This window comes from Lycium barbarum, chromosome 11 (genome assembly GCF_019175385.1).
Source record: "Lycium barbarum isolate Lr01 chromosome 11, ASM1917538v2, whole genome shotgun sequence".
In the NCBI taxonomy this organism is placed as follows: Eukaryota; Viridiplantae; Streptophyta; class Magnoliopsida; order Solanales; family Solanaceae; genus Lycium; species Lycium barbarum.
The window spans coordinates 110,222,481-110,246,061 of NC_083347.1; the positions used below are offsets into that span (position 1 = coordinate 110,222,481).

Sequence of the window (23,581 nt, forward strand, 5' to 3'; positions counted from 1 at the left end):
TTGGATTTTCATCGATTCCGTAAGGTCCGGAGGGTCCATTATGACCTGTTAAGGTGGATGGTTCGGTTCCCGAGATGTTTGTTTGTATTTTATGCACTTGTTTGAAAACATATTTTATTTCGTTTAGGGGTTAACTTAGTAAATTAGATCTGTTCGGAATTCCGAGGCCACGGGTGAGTCCATAGCGTAGTTCCGCTACAGCGGGACCGCCATAGCAAAACATTGACCGCCATAGCTGCGATTGGGGAATTGGAGATGTCCGCCATAGCGGGTAGTGGGCCGCCATAGCGGGACCCCTACTGCGCGGTCTGGACCGCTATGGCGAGCCATGTTATTTAATGAGGTCCGCCACAACGGGGTGTCTGACCGCTACAGCGGGACCGTTGGGGCGAAAATATTGATCGCTGCAGCGATCGTCAGGAAACAGTAACCCATTTTTATATTGCTAAGTACGAGTCATTAGCCATAAACTCCCCTAAACAGTTCACAGAGCAATAAAGGCGATTTATTTCATTACTTTGGTGGAAGCATCCTTGAGGGTAAATCCTAACCATTACTTTGTTCATTTTCATTCCTTTGTTAAATCCTTAGGCTAGTTCTAGGTTCTCTAATGGTGTAAGAAAATCCTAGAACCCTAGAATCAGTAAACCATTGTTTAAATTGTGGATTATTCATTATATTTATTGTTCAAATTATCTAGAAGTGTAGGTTGTCACCTTCTAGGATGGAATTTCTAACTATTTGGGATTATATGTTGAGACTTAGGGTTTCATCCAAATTGGGGGTTTCTATCTAAATTCTGATTTGAAAGGTCTAAAATGGTTAGAAACCTATAAACTAGAGGATTATGATTGTTGGGACTGAGGGTAGGATAAATTCACCCATAAATTTTGGTTTCACCCTTTTGGATGGTTAGGGGTATTTTGGGTATTATTTCCCAAATGTTGATTCTTATTTGATTAGATGGTTCGTTGCTTACTTAGCATTGTATTGCTAGACTTTGAGCATTCCGAGGCGTTACGGAAGCGAAAAACTCCAGCGGAGTAGTTGATGTTCATTCCAATTTTGCATCTGAGGTAGGTTATGGTTTACTTGAGTTAGACTTTGATTTGTAGCTCGTATATGTAGTATAATTGATGGGAGAAAGCATGATTAGGCTTTCGGGCATGAAGGCTGGTTAGTTACTACTTAGGTTGGTATGACTTCTAATTAAGTGGGCTTGCCACCATTACTTTATGTATTGAACATGAGCTGTATTTGTTGTGAATTGGAAGGAAGGGGTTAATATATACTCTTCTTGATATGTGATATAGCTTGTATGTTCATGCTATTGTTGAGTTGATTATCTGATCTTGATATGACTTGTGGCATGAGAACTTGTATTCATTGACACTGATATTATTGATTGATCATGCTTCATATTGTGTTCTGGACTTGAACCACGTTGAGACTCATCTTGTGATCGGATACATATAATATATATATATCGTGATCCGAGGTTAGTTCCGGAGCGAGTGGTACATGGATACCGTGGGTCTCCTGCAGGTCATGACTACTGTGCGAACAATGCCCTTAGCATGTGTGTATGGTTGAGATACTATCATGGATAGCATTGCATTGGTCTTACCTTATTCTTATGATGTATTGTTGATGATTGACTCTTGATATTATGGTGTTGTTGTGCTGTTGTGCCTATCTGCCTATTTTGTTGGTTTTACAAATGTATACATGATACTAATCTTAGTCGGCCTACGATATCTACTAGTACATGGTGTTTGTACTGATACTACCTTTCTGCACTTTTTTCTAAATGCAAATTGCGTTCTGGAGAATTCTTCCAGACCTCACATTTAGCCTGAGGCCATTTCTCGTTCAGATCAAAGGGTGAGTTCCTATCTGTGCCATGCCACTTGAAGATCTTTCCTTATTGATGTTTATTTCATTATAGACACTTGTGCCATTCCAGACAGTTATTTATTCTTAGACAGCTTTATGTTTTAGTGTCCTTGTACGATGACTTTCAGATCTTCGGGGTGGTAATAGCTTAGATTTCCGCACTTTTATCTTATTATGGCATGACTAGACAATTTATGGTTAACTTCATTGTTATTAATTTTTAAATGGGTTATTGATTGAATAATTGGCTAAGGGGTTGGTTCGCCCTCCAGGGGGATTAGTGTGAGTGGCATCACTACGAGTTGGGTCGTGACAAATTTGGGGGCAATGACATTAATAACAATAGAGCTAGTTGTCTTTGGAAATGTCTTAATCAATGGAAGCTGGTAGATTTAGGATTTAAAGGCAGTAGGTATACTTGGACCAATAAGAGATATAGAGATAGGCAAAATCTTATCCTAGAAAGATTAGATAGATGCCTAGCTAATGATCAATGGCTCCATCTATTTCCAGATGTCACTGTCACCCACTCACCTAGAACACACTCAGACCATTGCCCTCTAACTAGTAAAACTCACAAACTCCCATCTAAATCCTAATGATAAACCTCTTAGGTTAGAAATTATGTGGTGTAGTCATCCTGAGTTTAAGCATATTGTTAGGGAAAATTTTGACCACTCTCAAGACTTAACCAGATCTACAAGAACCTTCAAACATAGGATTATGGAATGGAATAAAGATACATTTGGTAACATCGTATATAAGAAAAAACATCTCCTAGCAAGATTAACAGGTATCTAGAAATCTAGGAACTATCCCCATAGCTCCTTCCTCCAAAACTTAGAAAACACTCTCTAAATTGAATATGATGATATCCTTAGACAGGAAACTAAGTTTTGGAAACTCAAGTCTAGAATAACCTGGTTAGCAGAAGCAGACTCTAACACTAGATTTTTTCACACTTCAACCCTGAATAGGAGAAGAAGAAACAGGATCCTAGCCCTCCAGGATGATGTAGGCAACTGAATTTATGAGGATAATGTTATTAAAGACACCATCACTAATTACTATCGAAACCTCTATACGACTGATCACTACCAGACAAATAGACATCAAAACATAAACCCTTCTATCAGGGGTAGTCTAAAAGAGGATGATAAAAACTATCTTAACAGACCCCTTAGACAGAATGAGAACAAGAAAGATGTTTTCTCTTTCAAACCTGTAAAAGCTCCTAAACTTGATGGCATTCACCTTTTTCTCTACCAAAAATTCTGGGAAAATGTCAAGCTCCCTTTAACTCATTTCTGTCAAAGAACCTTCTCAAACCATAGAATGGATTATGATGTTAACACCACTTACATATGCCTAATCCCTAAGTGTGCTAATGCTACCATTATAAATAACTTTAGACCTATAGAACTATGTAGTACCCAGTACAAGATCATCACTAAGATCATTGTTCACAGAATTAAGCCTTTACCTCCTAAGATTATAAGTCCCACTCAAGCTAGTTTCTTAGCAGGAAGGAGAGTTGCTGATAATGCTATTATTGTTCAGGAATATATTACTCATTTCAATAATATGAAAGGCAGGAATGCTAATATAATTTTAAAAATTGATCTTGAAAAAGCCTTTGATATACTTGAATGGTCCTTTATCAAAGATACCCTTATTTACTTCAGTTTCCCTACAGGAATTGTCCATTTAATCTTATCCTGCATAGCTACTTCCTCTATATCTGTCTTGGTCAATAGAGGAAAAACAAACTTCTTCAAACCTTCTAGGGGAATCAGGCAGGGAGATCCTTTATCCCCTTACCTCTTTATTATGTGCATGGAGAGACTGTCCAGGAATATTAACCATGAAGTAGATATTCTAAATTGGTTTCCCATATCAACTTGTAGAAATTGTCCTAAGCTATCTCACTTATTCTTTGCTGATGACTTTACCCTATTTGCTAGAGCCAACATAAAAAGCTGTCATACCATTATGAGAACTCTTGCAAATTTCAGTACTATGTCTGGCCAAAAAATTGACTTTGCCAAATTTAAGGTTGTTTTTTCTAATAATTGTAATAATGATGACAAGGACCTTTACTCAAATTACTTGTCCATTAAAGCTAGCAACCACTTTGGGAAATACCTGGGCTTTCCAATCCTCCATAAAAGGCCCACTTATGCTAACTTTCAATTCATTCTTGATAATCTTAAAGCTAGACTAACTGGCTGGAAAACTAAATTTCTTAACATGGCTGATAGAACTGTATTAGCTAAAAAGCGTGTTTAGGCAACATCCTAAACCATGTTATGCAGTATATCAAGCTTCCTGCTAAGATTATTCAACAAATTAATAGAACCCAAAGGAACTCTGTCTGGGAATAACTGTTGAAAAAAAATGCATCAGGTAGGCTAGCAAACCCTTACCAGACCTAAGAAAGAAGGATTACTAGGTATCCAAAAAGCTGAAGTCAAGAATAAAACTACTCTAACTAGCCTCTCCTGGAGACTCTTAAAATTCCTAACTCCCTCTGGGCTTCTACCTTATAGCCAAACACTGCAGACCTAATCCCAGTAGATATCAAACTAGGACTTAGAAAAATATTTTACAAGGTTACAAGCACTATAGAACTGCCACCCAATGGGTTGCTAACAAGGGTAATAAGGTGGCCTTATGGAATGATAATTCGATTCCTCATAGCCTTAGTTTAAGAGAGATGATAGAGGGTCCCTTAAACCTTAATGAGGACCTTGTAAAGGTCTGTGACATCAACCAAAATGGGATATGGAATTTTGGTAGCCTATCCTTTGTCCTTCCAGAGCCTATCCAGAATATTATAAAGAACACTTATCATCTCTCTAATAATAATGAAGATGACTACACCTTTTGGAAATTCTCTAGTAATGGTCAATTTAGTTCAAGCTCTGCTTATTCCATTTAGATACTAAGCCTCCAGACATCCCTACCACCCATATCATGAACTTTAATTGGATTTGGAAGCTTAAAGTTCCTAATAAGATTAAGTCCTTCTTCTGGTTACTAAATCATAACAGGCTCCATACTATTTCCTTTCTACACTCCATTGGCATTAATATTAACCTTCCTGTGCCAACTGTGGCCTTCCTACTGAAGACACCAACCATATATTTTTTGAATGCCATTTAAGTAAACATTTTTGGGCCAGTCTCACCCAACAATGCACCTTAAATACCATAACCAGCTCCCAACAATGCACCTCAAATACCATAACCAGCTCCTCCTTCCAGAATACTGATAATTGGATCACCACCTGAAACACTCTAAGGAAAGAAGACTTTGATCACCTCATTCAGTGGACTAATTTGCTTCTTTTCTGTTTCTAGGGAATCTGGTTGAATAGAAACAGTAAACTTTTCAACAATAAGCAAGATGACCCTTCCTTTTCTCATCCCTATAGTCGGGCTATTGAATTTACCCAAATATGTAACAACACCAAGTCCCCTTTGGCTCTAACCAATATCTCTATTAAATGGGAACCTCCAGACCATACCCTCTATAAGCTTAATACTGATGGAGCCTGTAAAGGAAATCCAGGAATAGGAGGGGTAATTAGGGACAAGAATGGTAACTGGATTTTGGGTTACATGAAAGGCCTTCCACATACCACTAACAATCTTGTTGAACTAACAGCTACTATGCAGGGCCTCAAAATTGCAGTGGAACACAATCTTATGCCTCTAGAGATCAACACAGATTCATCTGAGGTAATAAAAATGATTAATGAGGGCCATTTACCTTACAACTCTATTATTTATGAATGCAGACGCTTGATGAAAAGGCTGGGACATCCGGTGCTAAAGCATAGCTACAGGGAGTAGAATGGAGTTGCGGATATGCTAGCTAAGGAAGGTGGGAAGCAAATGCTTTTTGATGAAGTCAAGACCCTAGCTGCTCCACCAGCTTTTGTTAGACCTATTTTTTGGGCATATTTCTTTTGAACGTACTGTTTTGGTTTGTAACACCCATGAGGGTGATATTTTGGGACAACATCATGGCTCTAATGCCATAAAATCTAGTTTTGATGTAGATATAACTTAATATATATATCAGTAGCATCTATTTAACCAAAAAAAAAAGAAATAACACGTTTTTAATTCAATCCTTTACTCTCGTTAACTACTAATAAAAGGTCTGATTAATATCGGTCTCATCAATAAAAGCTTTGCGGACTAATATTCCGAGCAAAGAGTTGAAGATTAAAAAAAAAATCGAGCCTTAACGTGGTTATTAATGAGTCCATATTTCTCATTAGAATAGTCCTTCCGGTTCAAAATAACTGTCCACTTAGGTCTTCTGCACACCCCTTAAAAAATACTAACTCCTAAAATTAATAGGTACTTTGACTAAACTACCTTAATTAAATATCATTTATAGTTTCTTGATTACATAAAAACTCATTTATCTAAATATGGGTAAACTTAGAAGAAATTCCCCAGTTCAAAATAAGTGTTCACTTAGCCTTGTGCATATTCCTTAAGAAAATACTAACTCATAGAAAAAATAGGTATTTTGACTAAACTATCCTTAATTAAATACTATCTATAGTTTCTTGATGACATAAAAACTCACTTATCTAAATAGGGGTAAACTTGGAAGAAAGTAATTAATTCCTTCTTGATTATATAAAGGACACTTATTTTGAGCCGAAATAAAAAGGCTATATTAAGAACCGGAGGGAATAATGATCACGATTTATTTTATGTTACATATTTTACTGAACATGAAATTTAAGATATTAATTAGACGTGTATTATGTTTATTAGAGATAATGGAAGACTATATACAGTGGAGGCTCAAAGGTTAATTTGGGAGAAATTTATTACATCAAAGTTTAACTTGTGGTAGATAAAATTCGACTTCATGAGTTCTTGAGTATTGTATGTGAAATCTCGTAGTATGACATAATATTTCTATATGGGATATGTAATTCAATCACTTTAGTATGCATGGTGAGATAAAATAATCTTAAGACTAATTAATATTGATAATCAAACACAAACACATCATAAAATAATTTCAATTTTATTATGGAATTATTATATTTTATTCCACCAACTAAACAACCCCTAAAGAATAGTAGGACACATAAATATTCGTTTATTAATTTTTTAAATGTACCCTTACTGTTCCAACTAATAGAGTGTTGATTAAGCCTTAATCCTTACGATTAAGACGATTATACATTGAGGGCAAGATATCAATTCCTCTTGGATTTCCCTTTTGGTCCTTTTAATTTGTCACTTTAGTAAGAAGATTTACTCCAAAATATTTTTCATTTTAAAAAAAGTATTAATTGTCCCTCCCCCCACCCCCTTATTTTTTTCTTTTTATACTTTCACCGGATTACTGTTCCATTTCTGGAAACTGAAATAGAGTCCACCTTCATTGATATGAGTATGTATGAAGTTGGAGTATTATAGTTTTCAAAACCATCCAAAAACGAAAGTGTACCTTCAAGATGAAGATGTGAAACTGAATTTTTTTTGTTGATACAATTGAACCCTACAACAAAACTACAACACTAATTATAGTTGGTGCCATCGTTGTTGGCACCATTGATGTGGTCCCTCATCTTGTAGTTTTGCTACTGGTAATTTTCTACCCTTGGTCCATCAGGACTTTGAGGCCTATTTCGCTACTCTGAACTGCTCCTATTGTGCTCACCGTTGCGAAATTCATGTGACAGAGACTTTGCCTCCCACCGCGGTCCGGAAAATTGAGTGAAATATATATATATATATATATATATATATATATATATATATATATATATATATGTCAGTTCTCTTGAACCTTATGTAGGATTCTCTCCCCTTCAAAAAAATGAGATGGGTCTAGAATAAAAATTCAAAAAAAAGAAGTCAAACATCAAAATATGATCAACTAAATCAAAATTTGAAAATGTTTTGAAGAAAGAGGACTTTGCAGAACTCATTACATGAACTGCATTTTGAGCAGAAATTGCATTATGAAAATGCACAAGTTGACAGCAGTATTCATGCTACATTCGCAAAATTTTCTATTAAGATGCTTTATCGTAAACAAGAAAGAGGTTTGAATAAATGATAAACTAACAATAACCAACAACAATGTAAAACAAATATACCTCATAACTTTTGTTTTGAACATCGCGACTTTGAACTGCTCCAAACTGCTTGACAACGGCTTGGAGGTCATTCTTGTTGTGTTGGTTGGAAATCCTCTAGTATATATCAATTTTTCTGTAATCGAACAATTCAGAAAATGGTCAAACATGGTAAAATTTTAAGCAACTATTTGATTTAAGGCATTGCAAATTTACATCAGATTTTCTCATTGAAATTTCTTGTGCAACATTAGTTGAAGGAGCTGCAGCTTTCGACACACCACTCGAACTAGACATCAGCGCCTTAACTGAGCCGTCATTGGCTTGAGGTATTTGAGGTGCTGATGAAAGACCATCATATGCAACAATTCTTACAATCTCATATGGGGCATTCGTAATCGGTGAGAACCTGCCCTACTTCACCTATGGGTAACATTTCGAATAAGGCAAAGCTTTAAATGTAAAGAAACTCTAAGAAAATCTTTATAATTTCCGTATAAGTAGCATGTGAACCAAACGACCCCTAAAAGCATAACTAACCATTGAAGCGTACATAACTTTAGGAGTCGCATTCTCAACGACTAGGTCTGTCTCAGTAACTATTTTTCTTCCTTTTTTTTTTTTTGCTCGAAGTGATTGAAGGCTCTTCTTGCCAACTTGATCATCAGTTGTCACCTTAGTCTCTGATATATCATAAACTTCATTGACGTTAGCTTTGACATTATCTTCAGCTTTGCTTTTAGTAGCTGGTTCTGAATGCAATGGTAATTTCAAAAAGGAACAATATAGTATAGTTAAAATCGAGTTTAAGTTCAACAGACTGAAAGGTTAAATATTTACACAATCAATTCATTCAAGAGGTGATTATAAGTACATCTCTATTATAATCATTAACACCTCATAATAGGTTAATCTACACTGATAGTATAACAAAATCTTAACAATATTGGTGTATATAACTTAAATCCTTAACAATAACGGACAATAAAAATCAAGCTTGAGATAGTGTCATAGCAATCAAGTGACCTATTTATATAGTGTCAAAGCAAAATGGCATATCCAAAGAAGCAACTGAAGTATTTTCATTAACCTTCTCCTCAACAACTACTGAAGATTCTTCGACGCCAACAAATCGAAAAATGTCGTTCAAGACATAGTATCCTTTTCCTTGTGGAATAGGAAAAATATTCTGACAGAAAAAGAAAAAAAAAAGTTCTCAAGTTATCTTGTCCGATCAAGCTCCCTGTAACAACCACAAGAACACCTCCAACAACAGATAATTGGGAGTCAATAGTTGTGACTTTCACCTCGTTATACTTGAAGTGAGATGAAATGATAAATTCATTTATGCCCTGAAATTATATAAATATCAATAGCCTATTACATCCTTCTATAAAAAATAAAAAGCGTTGAGCTAGAAACAACTTAGTAAATCTCAAACATCAATGACAATGATAAAATAAAAATAAAAACATAATTTTATGAAAATTTAAAGATATAGAAACTTTAGATCCAACTAAATTAGAGAAAGAAATGGCAGACAATAAACCCCTTTTGTGAGAACTTACAAACACGTGAATTTACATTGTGGCGAGTACACAGAGGCTATTAAATTCTCGATAAAAATCATAAGCTTGATTAATGTTCTACAACGTAAAATGTGAAAGCAGAAGTGTGAGCTTCTTTGAAGTAAAAAAATACAATTTAAGAAAAACTAGAGATGCCAATCAAAAATGAATTTAGTACTACAATAATCAAAATGGAACAAAATGCATTTAAAACCACTAATTTCATCATCTAATATACAATAAGTCAATATTAATGTGACGTCTCAAAGTTGAGATTCAAAGAAAAGACATTTATGCAAGATCACTTTTCACATTATTGTTTGAAGCACACACTTCTCTAAAGCACATGGGTTCACTGATGAAGCATTATTTTTTGCTACATTGATTTAAGCAACAAATAACATTTAATGTCACAGATTAAGCAGATATACATTGATCATCTTGATTACAAATAGAAACATTATCAGATCCAAAAGGCTAACAGAGTGTTCATCATAAATCTTAAACAGGTAAATGTAAAATCTACGAAAAGCACCACTAAATGATGAGAAACATTTAAATTACAATATCTTTTTGTCATAATAATTACTTTAGAAGTTGTCACAGATTTAATTTCACCATCAGATTGAGGCCAACTTAGGACACTGTAATCCTTGTAAAATCGATGGGACTGGTCGATAAGCTTATGTAAAATGCGATAATATTGATCCACAAAAGCAAGTGCAACAGTTTCAGTATCGATGCGAGAGCCGAGATATCCGTTGCCGAGAGTCGTTTTTGTTTCAAGAGAAGCACAGGCCCTCCCGCGCGCACCGCGGACGGGGCGCGAGAGGCAGGCTATCAATTTAAGTATTCCTTGGCGCTTTTCGCGCCGGGGTTCGTTAGTCACCCGACGCGCGCGCGGGCGCGCGCGCCGGGGACGAGGGGGGAGACGCACGCACGGGGGGCCAAAGCACCCCGCCCGCGCGGCTCCCCAGTGTTGAAACGCGTTCGCGGGTCGTTCTGCTGTGCAGGTTTCGACAATAATCCTTCCGCAGGTTCACCTACGGAAACCTTGTTACGAAACTGTTGCACTTGCTTTTGTGGATCAATATTATCGCATTTTACATAAGCTTATCGACCAGTCCCATCGATTTTACAAGGATTACAGTGTCCTAAGTTGGCCTCAATCTGATGGTGAAATTAAATCTGTGACAACTTCTAAAGTAGTTATTATGACAAAAACATATTGTAATTTAAATATTTCTATCACTTCTGGCTCTTTTCACAGATTTTACATTTACATGTGTAACTTTATGATGAACACTCTGTTATCCTTTTGGATCTGATAGTGTTTCTATTTGTAATCAAGATGATCAATGTATATCTGTTTAATCTATGATGTTAAAGGTTATTTGTTGCTTAAAGCAATGTAAGCGAAAAGTATTGCTTCATGAGTGAACCCATGTGCTCCACAGAAGTGTGTACTTCAAACAATAATGTGAAAAGTGATCTTCAAGAAATGTTTTTTCTTTGAATCTCAACTTTGAGGCATCAGATTAATATTGACTTTATTGGCTTATTGTATTTAGATGCTGAAATTAAAGATTTTTAAATGCATTTTTCTCCATTTTATTATTGTAGTACTAAATTTATAAATGATTGACATCTCTAGTTTTTCTTAAATTGTATGGTTTACTTCTAAGAAGCTCTCGCTTCTACTTTCACATTTTCTGTTGTAGAACATTAATCAGGCTTATGATTTTTATAGAGAATTTAATAGCCTTTGTGTACTTACCACAATGTAAATTCATTTGTTTGTAATTTCTCACAAAAGGGGTTTGTTGTCTGTCATTTCTTTCTCTAATTTAGTTGGATCTAAAGTTTCAATACTTTAACTTTTCATAAAGCTATGTTTTATTTTTATTTTATTATTGTCATTGATGTTAGAGGTTTACTAAGTGGTTTTTGTCTCAACGTTTTCTTATTTTTGACAGAGTGTAATAGGCAACTGATCTTTATATAATTTCAGGGCATAAATGAATTTATCATTTCATCTAACTTCAAGGATAACAAGGTGGAAGTCACAAATATTGACTTCCAATTATCTATTGTTGTAGGTTTTCTTGTGGTTGGTACAGGGAGCTTGATCGGATAAGATAACTTAAGAACTTTTTGTCTCTCAGACTATTTTTCTTATTCCACAAGGAAAAGGATACTATGTCTTGAACGACATTTTTCGATTTGTTGGCGTCGAAGAATCTTCAGTAATTGTTGAGGAGAAGGTTGATGAAAATTCTTCAATTGCTTCTTTGGATATGTTCTTTTGCTTTAATACTATATAAATAGGTCACTTGATTGCTATAACACTATCTGAAGCTTGATTGTTGTTGTCCATTATTGTTAAGGATTTAAGTTATATACACTAATACCGTGAAGATTTTGTTATACTATCAGTGCGTTGAACTTAAACTCGATTTGAACTATACTAAATTCTTCCCTTTTGGAATTACTATTGCATTCAGAATCAGCTACTGATAGCAAAGCTGAAGATAATGTCAAAGCTAATGTCAAGGAAGTTTCTGATAAATCAGAGACTAAGGTGACAACTGATAATCAAGTTTTTAAGAAGAGCCTTCAATCACTTTGAGCGAAAAAAGAAAAACTAGTTGCTGAAACAACCTCAATCGTTGAGAATGAGGCTCCTAAAGCTAGCTACGCTTCAATGGCTAGTTATACTTTTAGGGGTTCACATGCTAGTTATACAGAGATTATAAAAAAAATATTAAAGTTTCTTAAATTAAAGCTTTGACTAATTCAAAATGTTACCTATAGATGACGCAGACAGGTTCTCACTGATTACGAATGCCCCATACAAGATTGTAAGAATTGTTGTAGATGATGGTCGTCCATCATCACCTAAAATACCTTAAGCCTCAGTGATGGCTTAGTTAAGGCGTCGACGTCTAGTTTGAGAGGTGTGTCTAAAGCTGCGATTCCTTCAACCAACAATGCACAAGACAATTCCAATGAGAAAATCTAATGTAAATCTGTACTGCCTTAAATGAAATAGTTGATGAAAATTTTACCATATTTGATCATTTTCTGAAATTGTTTGTTTACACATTTAATGACAAATCAATATATATTGAAGGATTTCCACCCAACACAACAAGAAGTGACTCCACCCCGTTGTCAAACAGTTTGGAACAGTTCACAATCGCGATATTCAGCTCAAAATTATGAGGTATATTTATTTTACATTGTTGTTGATTATTGTTTGTTTTTCATTTGCTCAATTTTTTTTCTTTTTTACGATTAAGTAATTTAAATAGAAAAAAATTGTGAATGTAGGATGGATATTGCAGTGGATTTGTGAATTTTCAGGATGCAATTTCTGCTCAAAATGTAGTTCATGTAATGCGTTCTGCAAAATCCTCTTTCTTCTAAATATTTTCGAGTTTTGAGTTATTTGATCATATTTTTGTGCTTGTATTTGTTTTTTTTTATAAAAGAAATTTCATTCTAGACCCATCACATTATTGTGAAGGGGAGAGAAGCCTACATAAGGTTTGAAAGAATTAACAAAGGAGGTACCTATATATGTATTTGCTTGTGTCACTTTATTTGGTCATAATCTCAAGTGGTAAAATGGAAGAGAACTTATGAATACCTCTGAAGAAAGAGTGTTGAAATTGAAAAATCCAAGAAGGAACAAAGAAAAGTGAAGAATAGGTGATGAATTAATAGTGACGGAGAAAAAAATATTAAGGCGATAATTCTTGAGAAGATTCTCTCCAATCCCAACTAGGATTTTATATGTTAGAGTTGAAATTCTGACACTAGTAAATCATTAAATATATTCCTTATATGTATATTGCAATTTTTATTTTTTTTTGGAATACTTTTTAGTGACATTAGTAAACCATGGAAAAGCTTATAATGAGATTAAAATATGAAGTTGGAGCTAGGACAAGAATTAACTGATATTGGAAGGGGAAAAAAGTAGTATTTGAAGTTAACTTAAAAGGTATTTGGAGGTCGAAGCTATGTTTGGACATAAAAAATATAGTTGAAGTTTTGTGAGTAAAAATTTGAAGAACTCTTAAAACGTGCTTTTTTAGCTTCAATATACATATTTCCAGTTTGAAGTTAAAATAATAAACATGTTTAATAAATAAACATTTATTTGGAATACTCCTATTGTCATTTTGATAATATCAATGGACAAGCAACATAGAAGTTGTAACAAGGCGGAATACATCGACAATCCTTTAAACTAGATAGTAGATTTCATTTAGAAACTTGAACTATTACATGTTCCAATTAAGCACATGAACAATGATTAAGTGTTTCTATTAGGCACTTCTAACTCAAATTTTGGAAAAGTTTCTGCGCTTGTCCCCAAGCGCCAATTGTATAGATAAATTAACTACCTAAAATATGTCAGCTCCTTTAGTTATACACACTAGCCTCAATAAGCCGTAAAACCTCACACATGTTCCTATTTGGGTTGATCTGTGACGTATTCTATGTGGTTAACTTATATATGTAATGGGCATTCGAGAACATGCACGTAAGCTTTTCTAAAATTTGAGTCAGAAGTGTTTAATGTGAACACTTTATCATGTGTTAAGTGCTCAATTGGAACAAGTCATACTGACAAGTTAAGTGACTGTCGAGGTTTTCCGTCTTATAACAATTAGGCAGCAATCACGAGAGGATGGTCCGATGAATATGAAGATTATATTTTGTATTTAAGTCGAATATTACTATTTTATTATTTAAATCTTTAATACCTTTATTGAAATTCCTAAGTTGCCACTGACGACAACTATGAAACTATATTATTATAAATAACTGTTTAAGATTTTTATTAGTTAGTAATATACGAAAATAATTATGTTAAAAATATTGTTTTTTATGCATAGTTAGGGAATGATGTTTCTTTAAGATACAAAATGCTTTCATGGTATGATTTTCACATAGATCTTTACTACTTTTGAGAGTAAATGAAAAACCAAGGGTTTTGATTTCTCCGGATTAATTATTTTTTAGTTTCTATTGCGAAATACTGTCACAGAGAACATATAATTTAAAATAATATGAAAATCGGTTCCAAAAAATACTTGGCTATTATAGAGATATGGTGTAATAGAGAATGATTGTTATAAAAAGGACCGATTGTATCTCATAAATTAAATGCTTAAGATTACCCAATTTGTTGAAACCCTAATCATCATTAGGCACGATTTTGGATACTCTTTCCCCTTCTACCTATCTCATTTTTTTCTATTTGATTGATATTCAATATCTTTTTAAATTTTATCAATTACAAATATCATATTTAAAAGTTTCTATTATTTTTTCAGATGTCGAATTTCTTCATATATGCTTTAATTTCAAGGATCGACAAAATTGAGTCTTCAATAAGTTTAGACGAATTAAGTAATTCCAAAATTCATGAAAAAAATCAAGCTAAAATTAAATAAACATGTAACTTACCTTTTCTGAGAATTTCGTGTGATCCGCTTATACTTAAATTGATGGCCATTTCTGTGTTTGGAAATACTTAAACCAGTCATAGAAAAGGCGAGCTTCTTCAATTGAATCTACAAAAATCAAGTAAGATAAATCATCCAATCAATTTTCTCGCCACATCCGTGAAATGAAATGTAAGGAGATCACATCTGAATCTTTGCTTAGTCGGCAGTGTTCATCAAGCAGTCAGAGCAGATAAGGAAATAACACACACACACACACACACACACCCCCCAGATTTTCACCGAAGCAAGCATCACAAATGACGAAAAAACACGGGAACAATGAGGGCTTTGCAAGATACACGCCTCTTTCGATAGATGATGCTGAAGACAAACAACAGTTGACACAATCAGAGATAAAAGGCAGCGATAGCAGCAACAAGGATTCACCTGAGAAATATACGAGTCAAGAAACAACCATCTACAACTCATGGAGAAGATAATAGACACAACTTACCAGCGCAGCCATCGTCGTTCATCATCATCAAAGATCCATGATGAAATCGCCTGAGTTGCAGACCGACCAAGCTCGAGAAGTGTCGAGAGAGTTTAGGGCTTCCGCAAATTTTACTTTTATAAGCGCGAGAAGTGTCGAGAAGTGTAATTTTATTGCTTTTGTACCTTTTAATTTTTACTTTGGAGCCCCTTTACTTTCAGAATTAATAAAATAACCCTTAGGGTTTTTTTTTAAGGTTCATATATCAAGATGTCAGACTTAGAAAGATGGCTTCAACAAAGTAATATAGATCATTCAATTGATCTCTCATTATTATGAGAGAATATCTAAGTTGATACGAGTTGTACTGAAGGCAAAGGAAGTAATACAGTCGATTAAGTAGTTAATGAAGGGAATAAATAAGAAGTTGTGATTTTCACAGTTTAGTCCCTGAGTTTATAGTAATTCTAGTATCAGTATTTATTATTCAGTCCCTATAAGTTAGTTATGGTGTTTTGTCTGTAGTGAGTACAAGCACTGACATATATGCCTTGTATTCCTCTCATTTTCATCTATCAGATATATCATTATTGCTGCTTATTTCTTTTTCTTCTTTTTCTTAGTTGTAGCTGTTCTTAATTTTTACCCTATAAATCCCCATCTACATCAGTGGTATCAGAGCAGATCTTGGCTCTGTGGGTATCAATGTCGTCGGAAATGTTAGAAATGGTGACTATGTTACAAAAATTGTCATCTGAGATGTCTGATTTTACCAGTAGACAAGAACAATTTGAAGAGAGGCAGGAACAATCTCGACGAGCTCAAGAACAGTCAATACGTGAGCTCCGAGATGCAGTCAACATTGATCGGAGACCGGAAAGAGACAAGGAGGCAGTGAACAATGGGGAACGACTGTATTCCCCATCGGATACACCACTTTCGATTGGGTCTTGCCCCTTCATGCTTCTATCTAATTCAGCTGCAGCAAGGGTAAGTTATAGTCAAGCTCCTAATCTACCAGTTAATTCACTCGCAATTGGGTCTGTTAATGTTGTTACTAGTACTGTTAATGGAACCTCTGCACCTCTTTATTCCCAAATCTCATCACCTTTGCACACCCAAGGAATTCGGACTTCGAACCACCAACACACCTTACCCATACAGTCAATTCCTATGCCCCAATTCCACCAATCACCCATGTTTCAACCCAATAATTACCCAGTTCCACCCATACAAGAGTTTCAACCCATGTTCCAGAATCAAAATTATTCAGCCCCACCCACACAAGGATTTCAATTTCAACCAACACAGTTCTCCAATTATAATCACCTACCCTATGGTGCAACCCTTGGTACTAACTACTCCAATTCAGTAATTTCATATGCAAGCACTTATCAACCTACTCACATTCCATCATCTATATACCATCAAATTCCTGTAGCCCAATCACCACTACCAAACTACAACACTAGTCAGCAAATACCCTATCCTAATCCAGTACAAAACAGTCACAATATCCACCTTCCTATTCCTTCATTCACTAAGTACACCAAAATTGAGTTTCCAAGGTTCTCCGAGGAGGACTTAAGAACCTGGTTGTATAAGGTGGAACAATTCTTCTCTGTAGAAGACATTTCCATCCACCAGAGGTTAAAACTAGTAGCAATTCATTTTGATGGTGATGCATTACAACGGCATCAAGGGTATATGAAAGCAAGAGCTCACTTGCCATTACCCACATGGGAAGAATACTTGTATGCACTTGCTGATAGATTTGGTGCAGAATACACTGACCCTATGACAGAGTTGATGAGGGTGAAACACACTGGTTCTGTAAAAGAATATCAGGCAGCTTTTGATAGTGTCATGACTAGACTGAACTTATATGTTGAACATTCAATTAGTATATTTTTGAACAACCTAAGGCCTGAATTGAGTGATGCTGTGAGGATTGGAAATCCTTGTAACTTGCCACAAGCATACTACTTGGCAAGATTACATGAATCTAATTTTGCTGCTCAAAGCAAGGCAATTAAGGGAATAACTTCTGGATATGTTCACTCTCAACCTAAGCCAGCTATTGGTAGCAGTACAAACACCTTTCAGAAGGGAAATTTTGGGGGGTATAAAAGGCCTGTTACTGCAAGGATGGATACCAATAGAAGGAAGAGACTGACCCCAGCAGAATTGGATGAAAAGAGATCTAAGGGATTGTGTTTTTTGTGTGATGAAAAGTATACACCTGGTCACAGGTGTAAAGCTAAGAGACAACTGTTTTCCATGGAACTAGAGGAAGGGGATGAACTGGTGGATTGTGAGTTAGAAGTTCCAGAAGAAGAGGATCCAATAGAGCAAGGGTGTGTGGAAGAAACAACACTGGAAAGTTGTGCCATATCATTGCAAGCTTTAAATGGAACTATGGGATACAAGACATTAAGACTTAAGGGATTTAATGAACAGAATCCTATAGAAGTTTTCATAGACCGTGGTTCCACCCACAACTTCATTGATGAGAAAGCAGCTAAAAGACTGGGGTGTGAGGTGATAACAATTAAAGCCCAATTGGTGCAAGTAGTTGATGGAAGGGGAATACCTACTGACAAGTTATGTAAAGGGTTCAAATGGTTTATGCAAGGGGCCATGTTTCAAGATGACTTCTTAGTGTTCCTTGTTGACAAGAGTGATATGGTATTGGGAGTACAATGGTTGTGTCCTTTGGGAGATATCAAGTTCAATTTTCAGAAACTCTTTATGGAATTTGAACATCAAGGACAGTTGCTGAAATTACAAGGGATTCAACCCAAGTTTAAGACTGTAGAAGCAAGGTCTATCACCAAAATGACTGAGGTGAGCTCTCAGTTTTTCATGATAAAAGTGAGAAGTGCTGAAATGGTGATAAACAAAAGGGAGGAAATTGTGATAGAAGATGAACCAGTAGCTGTGACAGGGTTGTTAGAAGAGTATAAATGTATTTTTGGGGAACCTCAGAAACTTCCTCCATCAAGGGGAGTTTTTGACCACCATATTCCATTGCTTGAAGGGGTCAATCCTGTTAACTCTAGACCCTATAGATATTCTCCAATACAGAAAGACATTATAGAGAAGATGGTAAGGGAAATGATAGAGCAAGGGATCATTCAACACATTTCAAGTCCATATGCATCACCAGTGGTGCTAGTTGGTAAGAAGGATGGGTCATGGAGACTATATGTAGACTATAGAGCTTTAAATAAGGGAACTATAAAAGACAAGTTTCCAATACCAATTATAGAAGAACTGTTAGATGAATTGGGAGGCTCTCAAATCTACTCAAAAATAGATTTAAGGGCTGGGTACCACCAGATTAGGATGGCACCAGCTGATATTGCCAAAACTGCCTTCAAAACCCATTCTGGACATTTTGAGTATCTAGTCATGCCCTTTGGGCTAACTAATGCTCCATCTAGTTTTCAGAGTCTTATGAATCACATATTTCAAGATCATCTAAGAAAATTTGTCTTGGTTTTCTTTGATGACATTTTAATTTACAGCAAAACCTTGGAAGACCACCTGGTGCATCTTAAGATTACTTTTGAACTGTTGGTGAAGAGCCAATTGCTAGCTAAAAGAAGTAAATGTGTTTTTGTTGCTGAAAGGGTAAAGTACTTGGGACACTACATATCAGCAGAAGGGGTAGCTACAGACCCTAAAAAAACAGAAGTTGTTCAAGATAGGCCAGTACCTGAGACTCTCAAACAGTTGAGAGGGTTCTTAGGCCTAACAGGTTATTATAGAAGGTTCATTAAGGGGTATGGGGTTATCAGTAAACCTCTTACTGAGTTGTTGAAGAAAGACAGTTTTATGTGGAATCAAAAGGCAACTAAGGCTTTCAAGAAGCTCAAGGTGGCACTCTCAACAACACCTGTATTGGTGTTGCCTGACTTTTCAATGATCTTTGGTGTAGAAACAGATGCATGCAACATTGGTATTAGGGCAGTATTGATGCAGAAAGGATAACCCATTGCATTTCTCAGTAAGGGTTTGTCTATTCAGCACCAAACTTTGTCTGTCTATGACAAGGAATTATTGGCTCTAGTGATGGCTGTTAACAAATAGTCACAGTATTTGATAGGGAGAACATTTATTGTCAAAACAGACCAGAAGGCTCTTAAATTTATGTTGGAACAGAAATTACACACTGGAACACAGCTCAAGTGGATTACAAAACTTATGCAGTATGACTTCAGCATAGAGTATAAGAAGGGGAAGGAAAACAAGGCTGCAGATGCATTATCTAGGTTGCCATTAGTGGAGTTTTCTGCAATGACACAATCCACAATTAAGACTAACTTGCTACAGCTGGTTATGCAGAGTTGGGAGCAAGATGGAGAAATACTTGAATTGATGCAGACTCTTAAAACTTGAAGTGGGACAGAAAAAGGGTATACTTTCCTTAATGATCAATTGAGAAAGAATGGGAGATTGGTGGTAGGACCAGTGGAACAATTGAGGAAAGAAATTATAACTCTTTGGCATAACTCACCTCTGGGAGGACACTGTGGAGTGGATCACACTTACAGGAAGTTATATGCATTATTTTATTGGAAGGCGATGAGAGGGGATGTTCAAGAATATGTGAAGCGTTGTGATGTTTGTCAGAGACATAAATATGATAATGCCCCTTACCCTGGATTGTTTCAACCTTTGAAGGTGCCTACACAGGCTTGGGGAAGTGTAAGCATGGACTTCATAGATGGTTTACCTAAGTCTAAAGGAAAAACTGTTATCTGGGTTGTGGTAGATAGACTAACCAAATATGCTCACTTTGTTGGTCTATCCCATCCTTATTCAGCAAGTGAAATAACTAAATTGTTCATGGAGAACATTTATAAACTTCATGGGATGCCTAAAGACATTGTAAGTGACAGGGACCCTGTATTTACTAGCAAGTTGTGGCAAGAATTGTTTTCTATATTGGGGGTCACTTTGAACACATCTACTGCATACCATCCCCAGATTGATGGTCAAACAGAGGTGATCAATAGATGTTTAGAAACTTATTTGACGTGCTTTTGCTCTGAATCTCAGAAGGATTGGTATTCTTACCTTGCTACTACGGAATGGTGGTACAACACCACTTTCCACAACTCAATACAAACCACTCCTTATGAGGCCCTTTATGGACAACCTCCACCTATGTGTTTACCCTATATAGCAGGAGAGTCAGGCATGAAAGAAGTTGATAGAAGTTTACTGACAAGGGAGTTCAAGAATCAGCTTCTACTGTTTCATCTCAAGAGAGCTCAACAGAGAATGAGGGACCAAGCTAATAAGCATAGGTCAGACAGGCAATTTCAAGAAAGGGATTGGGTATACTTAAAAATTCAACCTTATAGACAAGTTACATTATCTAGAGGAAATTTCAACAAGCTGTCTGCCAAATATTATGGCCCTTATCAAGTATTACAAAGAATAGGATCAGTAGCATACAAACTATCCTTGCCAGCACACTTACTTCTTCATCCCACATTCCATGTTTCACAACTAAAACCTTGTCACACACTACCATCTGTTTTCTCCCATCCACCTGTTGTTTAACTTGCTAGTCCCTACTGTCCTCAACCAGCTAAGGTGTTAGAAAGAAGAATGATTTAAAAGGGCAATACGGTTGTGCCTCAAATGTTAGTACAATGGGAACAACTACCAAAAGATTTGGCCACATGGGAAGACTATAATGCTTTGCTCCTCAGGTTTCCAGCTTTTATTCCTTGAGGTCAAGAAAGATTTTAAGGGGGAAGGACTGATACGAGTTGTACTGAAGGTAGAGGAAGTAGTACAGTCGGTTAAGTAGTTAATGAAGGGAATAAATAAGAAGTTGTGATTTTCACAGTTTAGTCCCTGAGTTTATAGTAATTCTAGTATCAATATTTATTATTCAGTCCCTATAAGTTAGTTATGGTGTTTTGTCTGTAGTGAGTACAAGCACTGACATATATACCTTGTATTCCTCTCATTTTCATCTATCAGATATATCATTATTGTTGTTTATTTCTTTTTCTTAGCTGTAGCTGTTCTTAATTTTTACCCTATAAATCCCCATCTGCATCATAAGTCTTCTCCTAGTTGTGAGCTCTCATTGGTGGGACTTAGTTGGCAAAAAAATATGAATAAGCAAAAAGTTAAAAGAAAAGTGCGCTTTATATATATTCTAGAAAAAAAAAAGTAAGAAATAATATATTTTCACAAAGGTCCCACCTAAGGTTTTTCTACTCTTAAGAAGAGTATACTGCTGTACAGTTTGAATAAACTTGGTATTTTACGTTTGATGAAGATATGGTGACTTTAGATTTATTTTTTTCCCGGAAATAATTACTTTTACGTACACCACTTCATATTAATTTATTATAGTTAAACACTTAGTTAATATTTTTTATATTTGTCGTTCACATTTTGACACACACATTAAAAAAAATTGTAATTAACAAATATACTTAGCTAAATTATTATTCATTGTTCTTAAATGACTAATTAATTATTATTTGGCTCATGAAGTGGAACAATAATTTGGTGAAATTGAAAATAAGGAAGATAACTGATATCTTTTTTTTTTTTTTTGAGACAAAAAAAATATTTTGGATTAAATCTTCTGACCAAGTTGACAAATTAAAAGGACCAAACGGGAGATCTAAGGTAAATACATACCTCAATCCATATTATTTGTGTTTAAAAGTTACACTTCTAAACAAATATTTAATCGTCTTAATTGTTAGGATTAAGACTTAATGAACACTCTATTAGTAGGAACAATAGTGTACATTTTAAAAATAAATTATTTCATATTTTTTAATGCGTCAAATATTCCGAAACAAAAACTTTAAAGAAAAGACTGATTATGATCGATGAACATATTACTCGTCGGTTTTAATTTATGTGTCCTACAATTCTTTAGGGGTCATTTGGTTGGCAGGATAAAAATAATAATTTCGGAATAAAATTTGGAATTATTTTATGATGCTTTTGATTATGAGTATTAATTAGTCTCAAAATTATTTATCCCATCATTTATACTATAATGATAGGATTAGCTCATCATATAGAAGGTGGGATAGCTAATCCCATGAGATATCCCAATTCATTGGATATCATTGTCTATCCCATCCCACTAACCAAAAGATCCCTTATAGTCGGTTTAGCAAATAATGTTATCTTTAACATTTAGAATTTTTTTTAATTTCAACATCCTACATAGCATAGTAAGACCATAAGATTCAAGAACATTTTTGTTATATTAATATATTTTTAGTTTTAGGTCATAAGATTTAGGAATCTCTTTTACTTATTTAAATTCGTGTCGGTCAAATTAAAACGTCAAAGTAGTTACAATCAAGTTGTATAAATAACCGATGTTACACAGAACAAAAATATAAGTAATTCATGTTAATTTACCAATAACAAACGTTGTATGCTTATTAACTCAAAAGTGAACAATGATGTGCTGGCATTGCATAGGAGCAATCGAAATAATAAATGCTATTTGTTTTGATCACAAGCTTATTAATGAAACCAATTAGATCTGTTGATTTTTAAAAAAAATCAAATCTGTTAATTTACGAGTTAAGATTATGCCTTGTTAGATATAAGTTCGATTGCTAAGGGAAAAAATTTAAGCCCACGCCATTTGAAGAAAAAAACCGTGCAAATTCATCCTCAGAACCACCACAACTTGCCCTTCTCTTAATATTTAATCATTATTTTGGGCTCGATTAAATCAACACGTGTCTTATATCTATTTGGTCCATAAAGTGTTACCTACTTTAGCATGATAACAAGACAACAACAACACACCCAATTAATCCCACAAGAAAAAAAGAACTATGCACAAATATGTTGAGATGGATGGAATCCCTCTATTCACAAAGACGTATATGGTACTGCGGTACCAAATTTATTTGTATCTTGTACTTTTGATGCATAATATAAATTTGTGTAAAAATCATCAAAATTGCAAAAATAAAATAATAAAATTGAACTATAAACAATGAGTTCAATACTAAAA

At 35.1% G+C, this 23,581-nt stretch overlaps 2 protein-coding genes across 17 annotated transcripts in view; one reads left to right on the forward strand and one right to left on the reverse strand.

The window, feature by feature from the left end:
• LOC132618769 (uncharacterized) overlaps nucleotides 1–15,789 on the reverse strand; it is a 40,899-nt gene extending 25,110 nt beyond the window's left edge. The window contains exons 1-6 of one of the 16 annotated variants that reach the window (XR_009574307.1): nucleotides 15,568–15,789; nucleotides 15,339–15,500; nucleotides 15,073–15,179; nucleotides 12,397–12,566; nucleotides 8,237–8,772; nucleotides 7,776–8,156 (exon numbers count right to left, since the gene is read on the reverse strand). Coding sequence is in view for 7 of the 16 variants with exons in the window: in XM_060333776.1 (XP_060189759.1) it covers nucleotides 8,183–8,207; nucleotides 15,073–15,179; nucleotides 15,339–15,500; nucleotides 15,568–15,579 (306 nt within the window). In the remaining 9 variants the exon portion in view is untranslated. The other 15 variants (XR_009574308.1, XR_009574304.1, XR_009574303.1 and 12 more) reach the window with 15 other exon arrangements.
• A 462-nt stretch (nucleotides 15,790–16,251) lies between these two features.
• On the forward strand, nucleotides 16,252–19,950 carry LOC132620105 (uncharacterized). Its single transcript, XM_060334814.1, has 2 exons — nucleotides 16,252–19,510; nucleotides 19,658–19,950. Exons 1-2 carry the CDS (start codon nucleotides 16,252–16,254, stop codon nucleotides 19,948–19,950), a joined length of 3,552 nt encoding a protein of 1,183 aa, XP_060190797.1.
• Nucleotides 19,951–23,581: the final 3,631 nt, after the last annotated feature.

Excerpts from the sequence above, each read along its gene's own strand:
- LOC132620105 (XM_060334814.1), top strand. The coding sequence starts at position 16,252 with ATGTCGTCGGAAATGTTAGAAATGGTGACTATGTTACAAAAATTGTCA. Across the intron at positions 19,511-19,657 it reads AACAGATGCATGCAACATTG|GGAGAACATTTATTGTCAAA; the intron begins GTATTAGGGCAG and ends AGTATTTGATAG.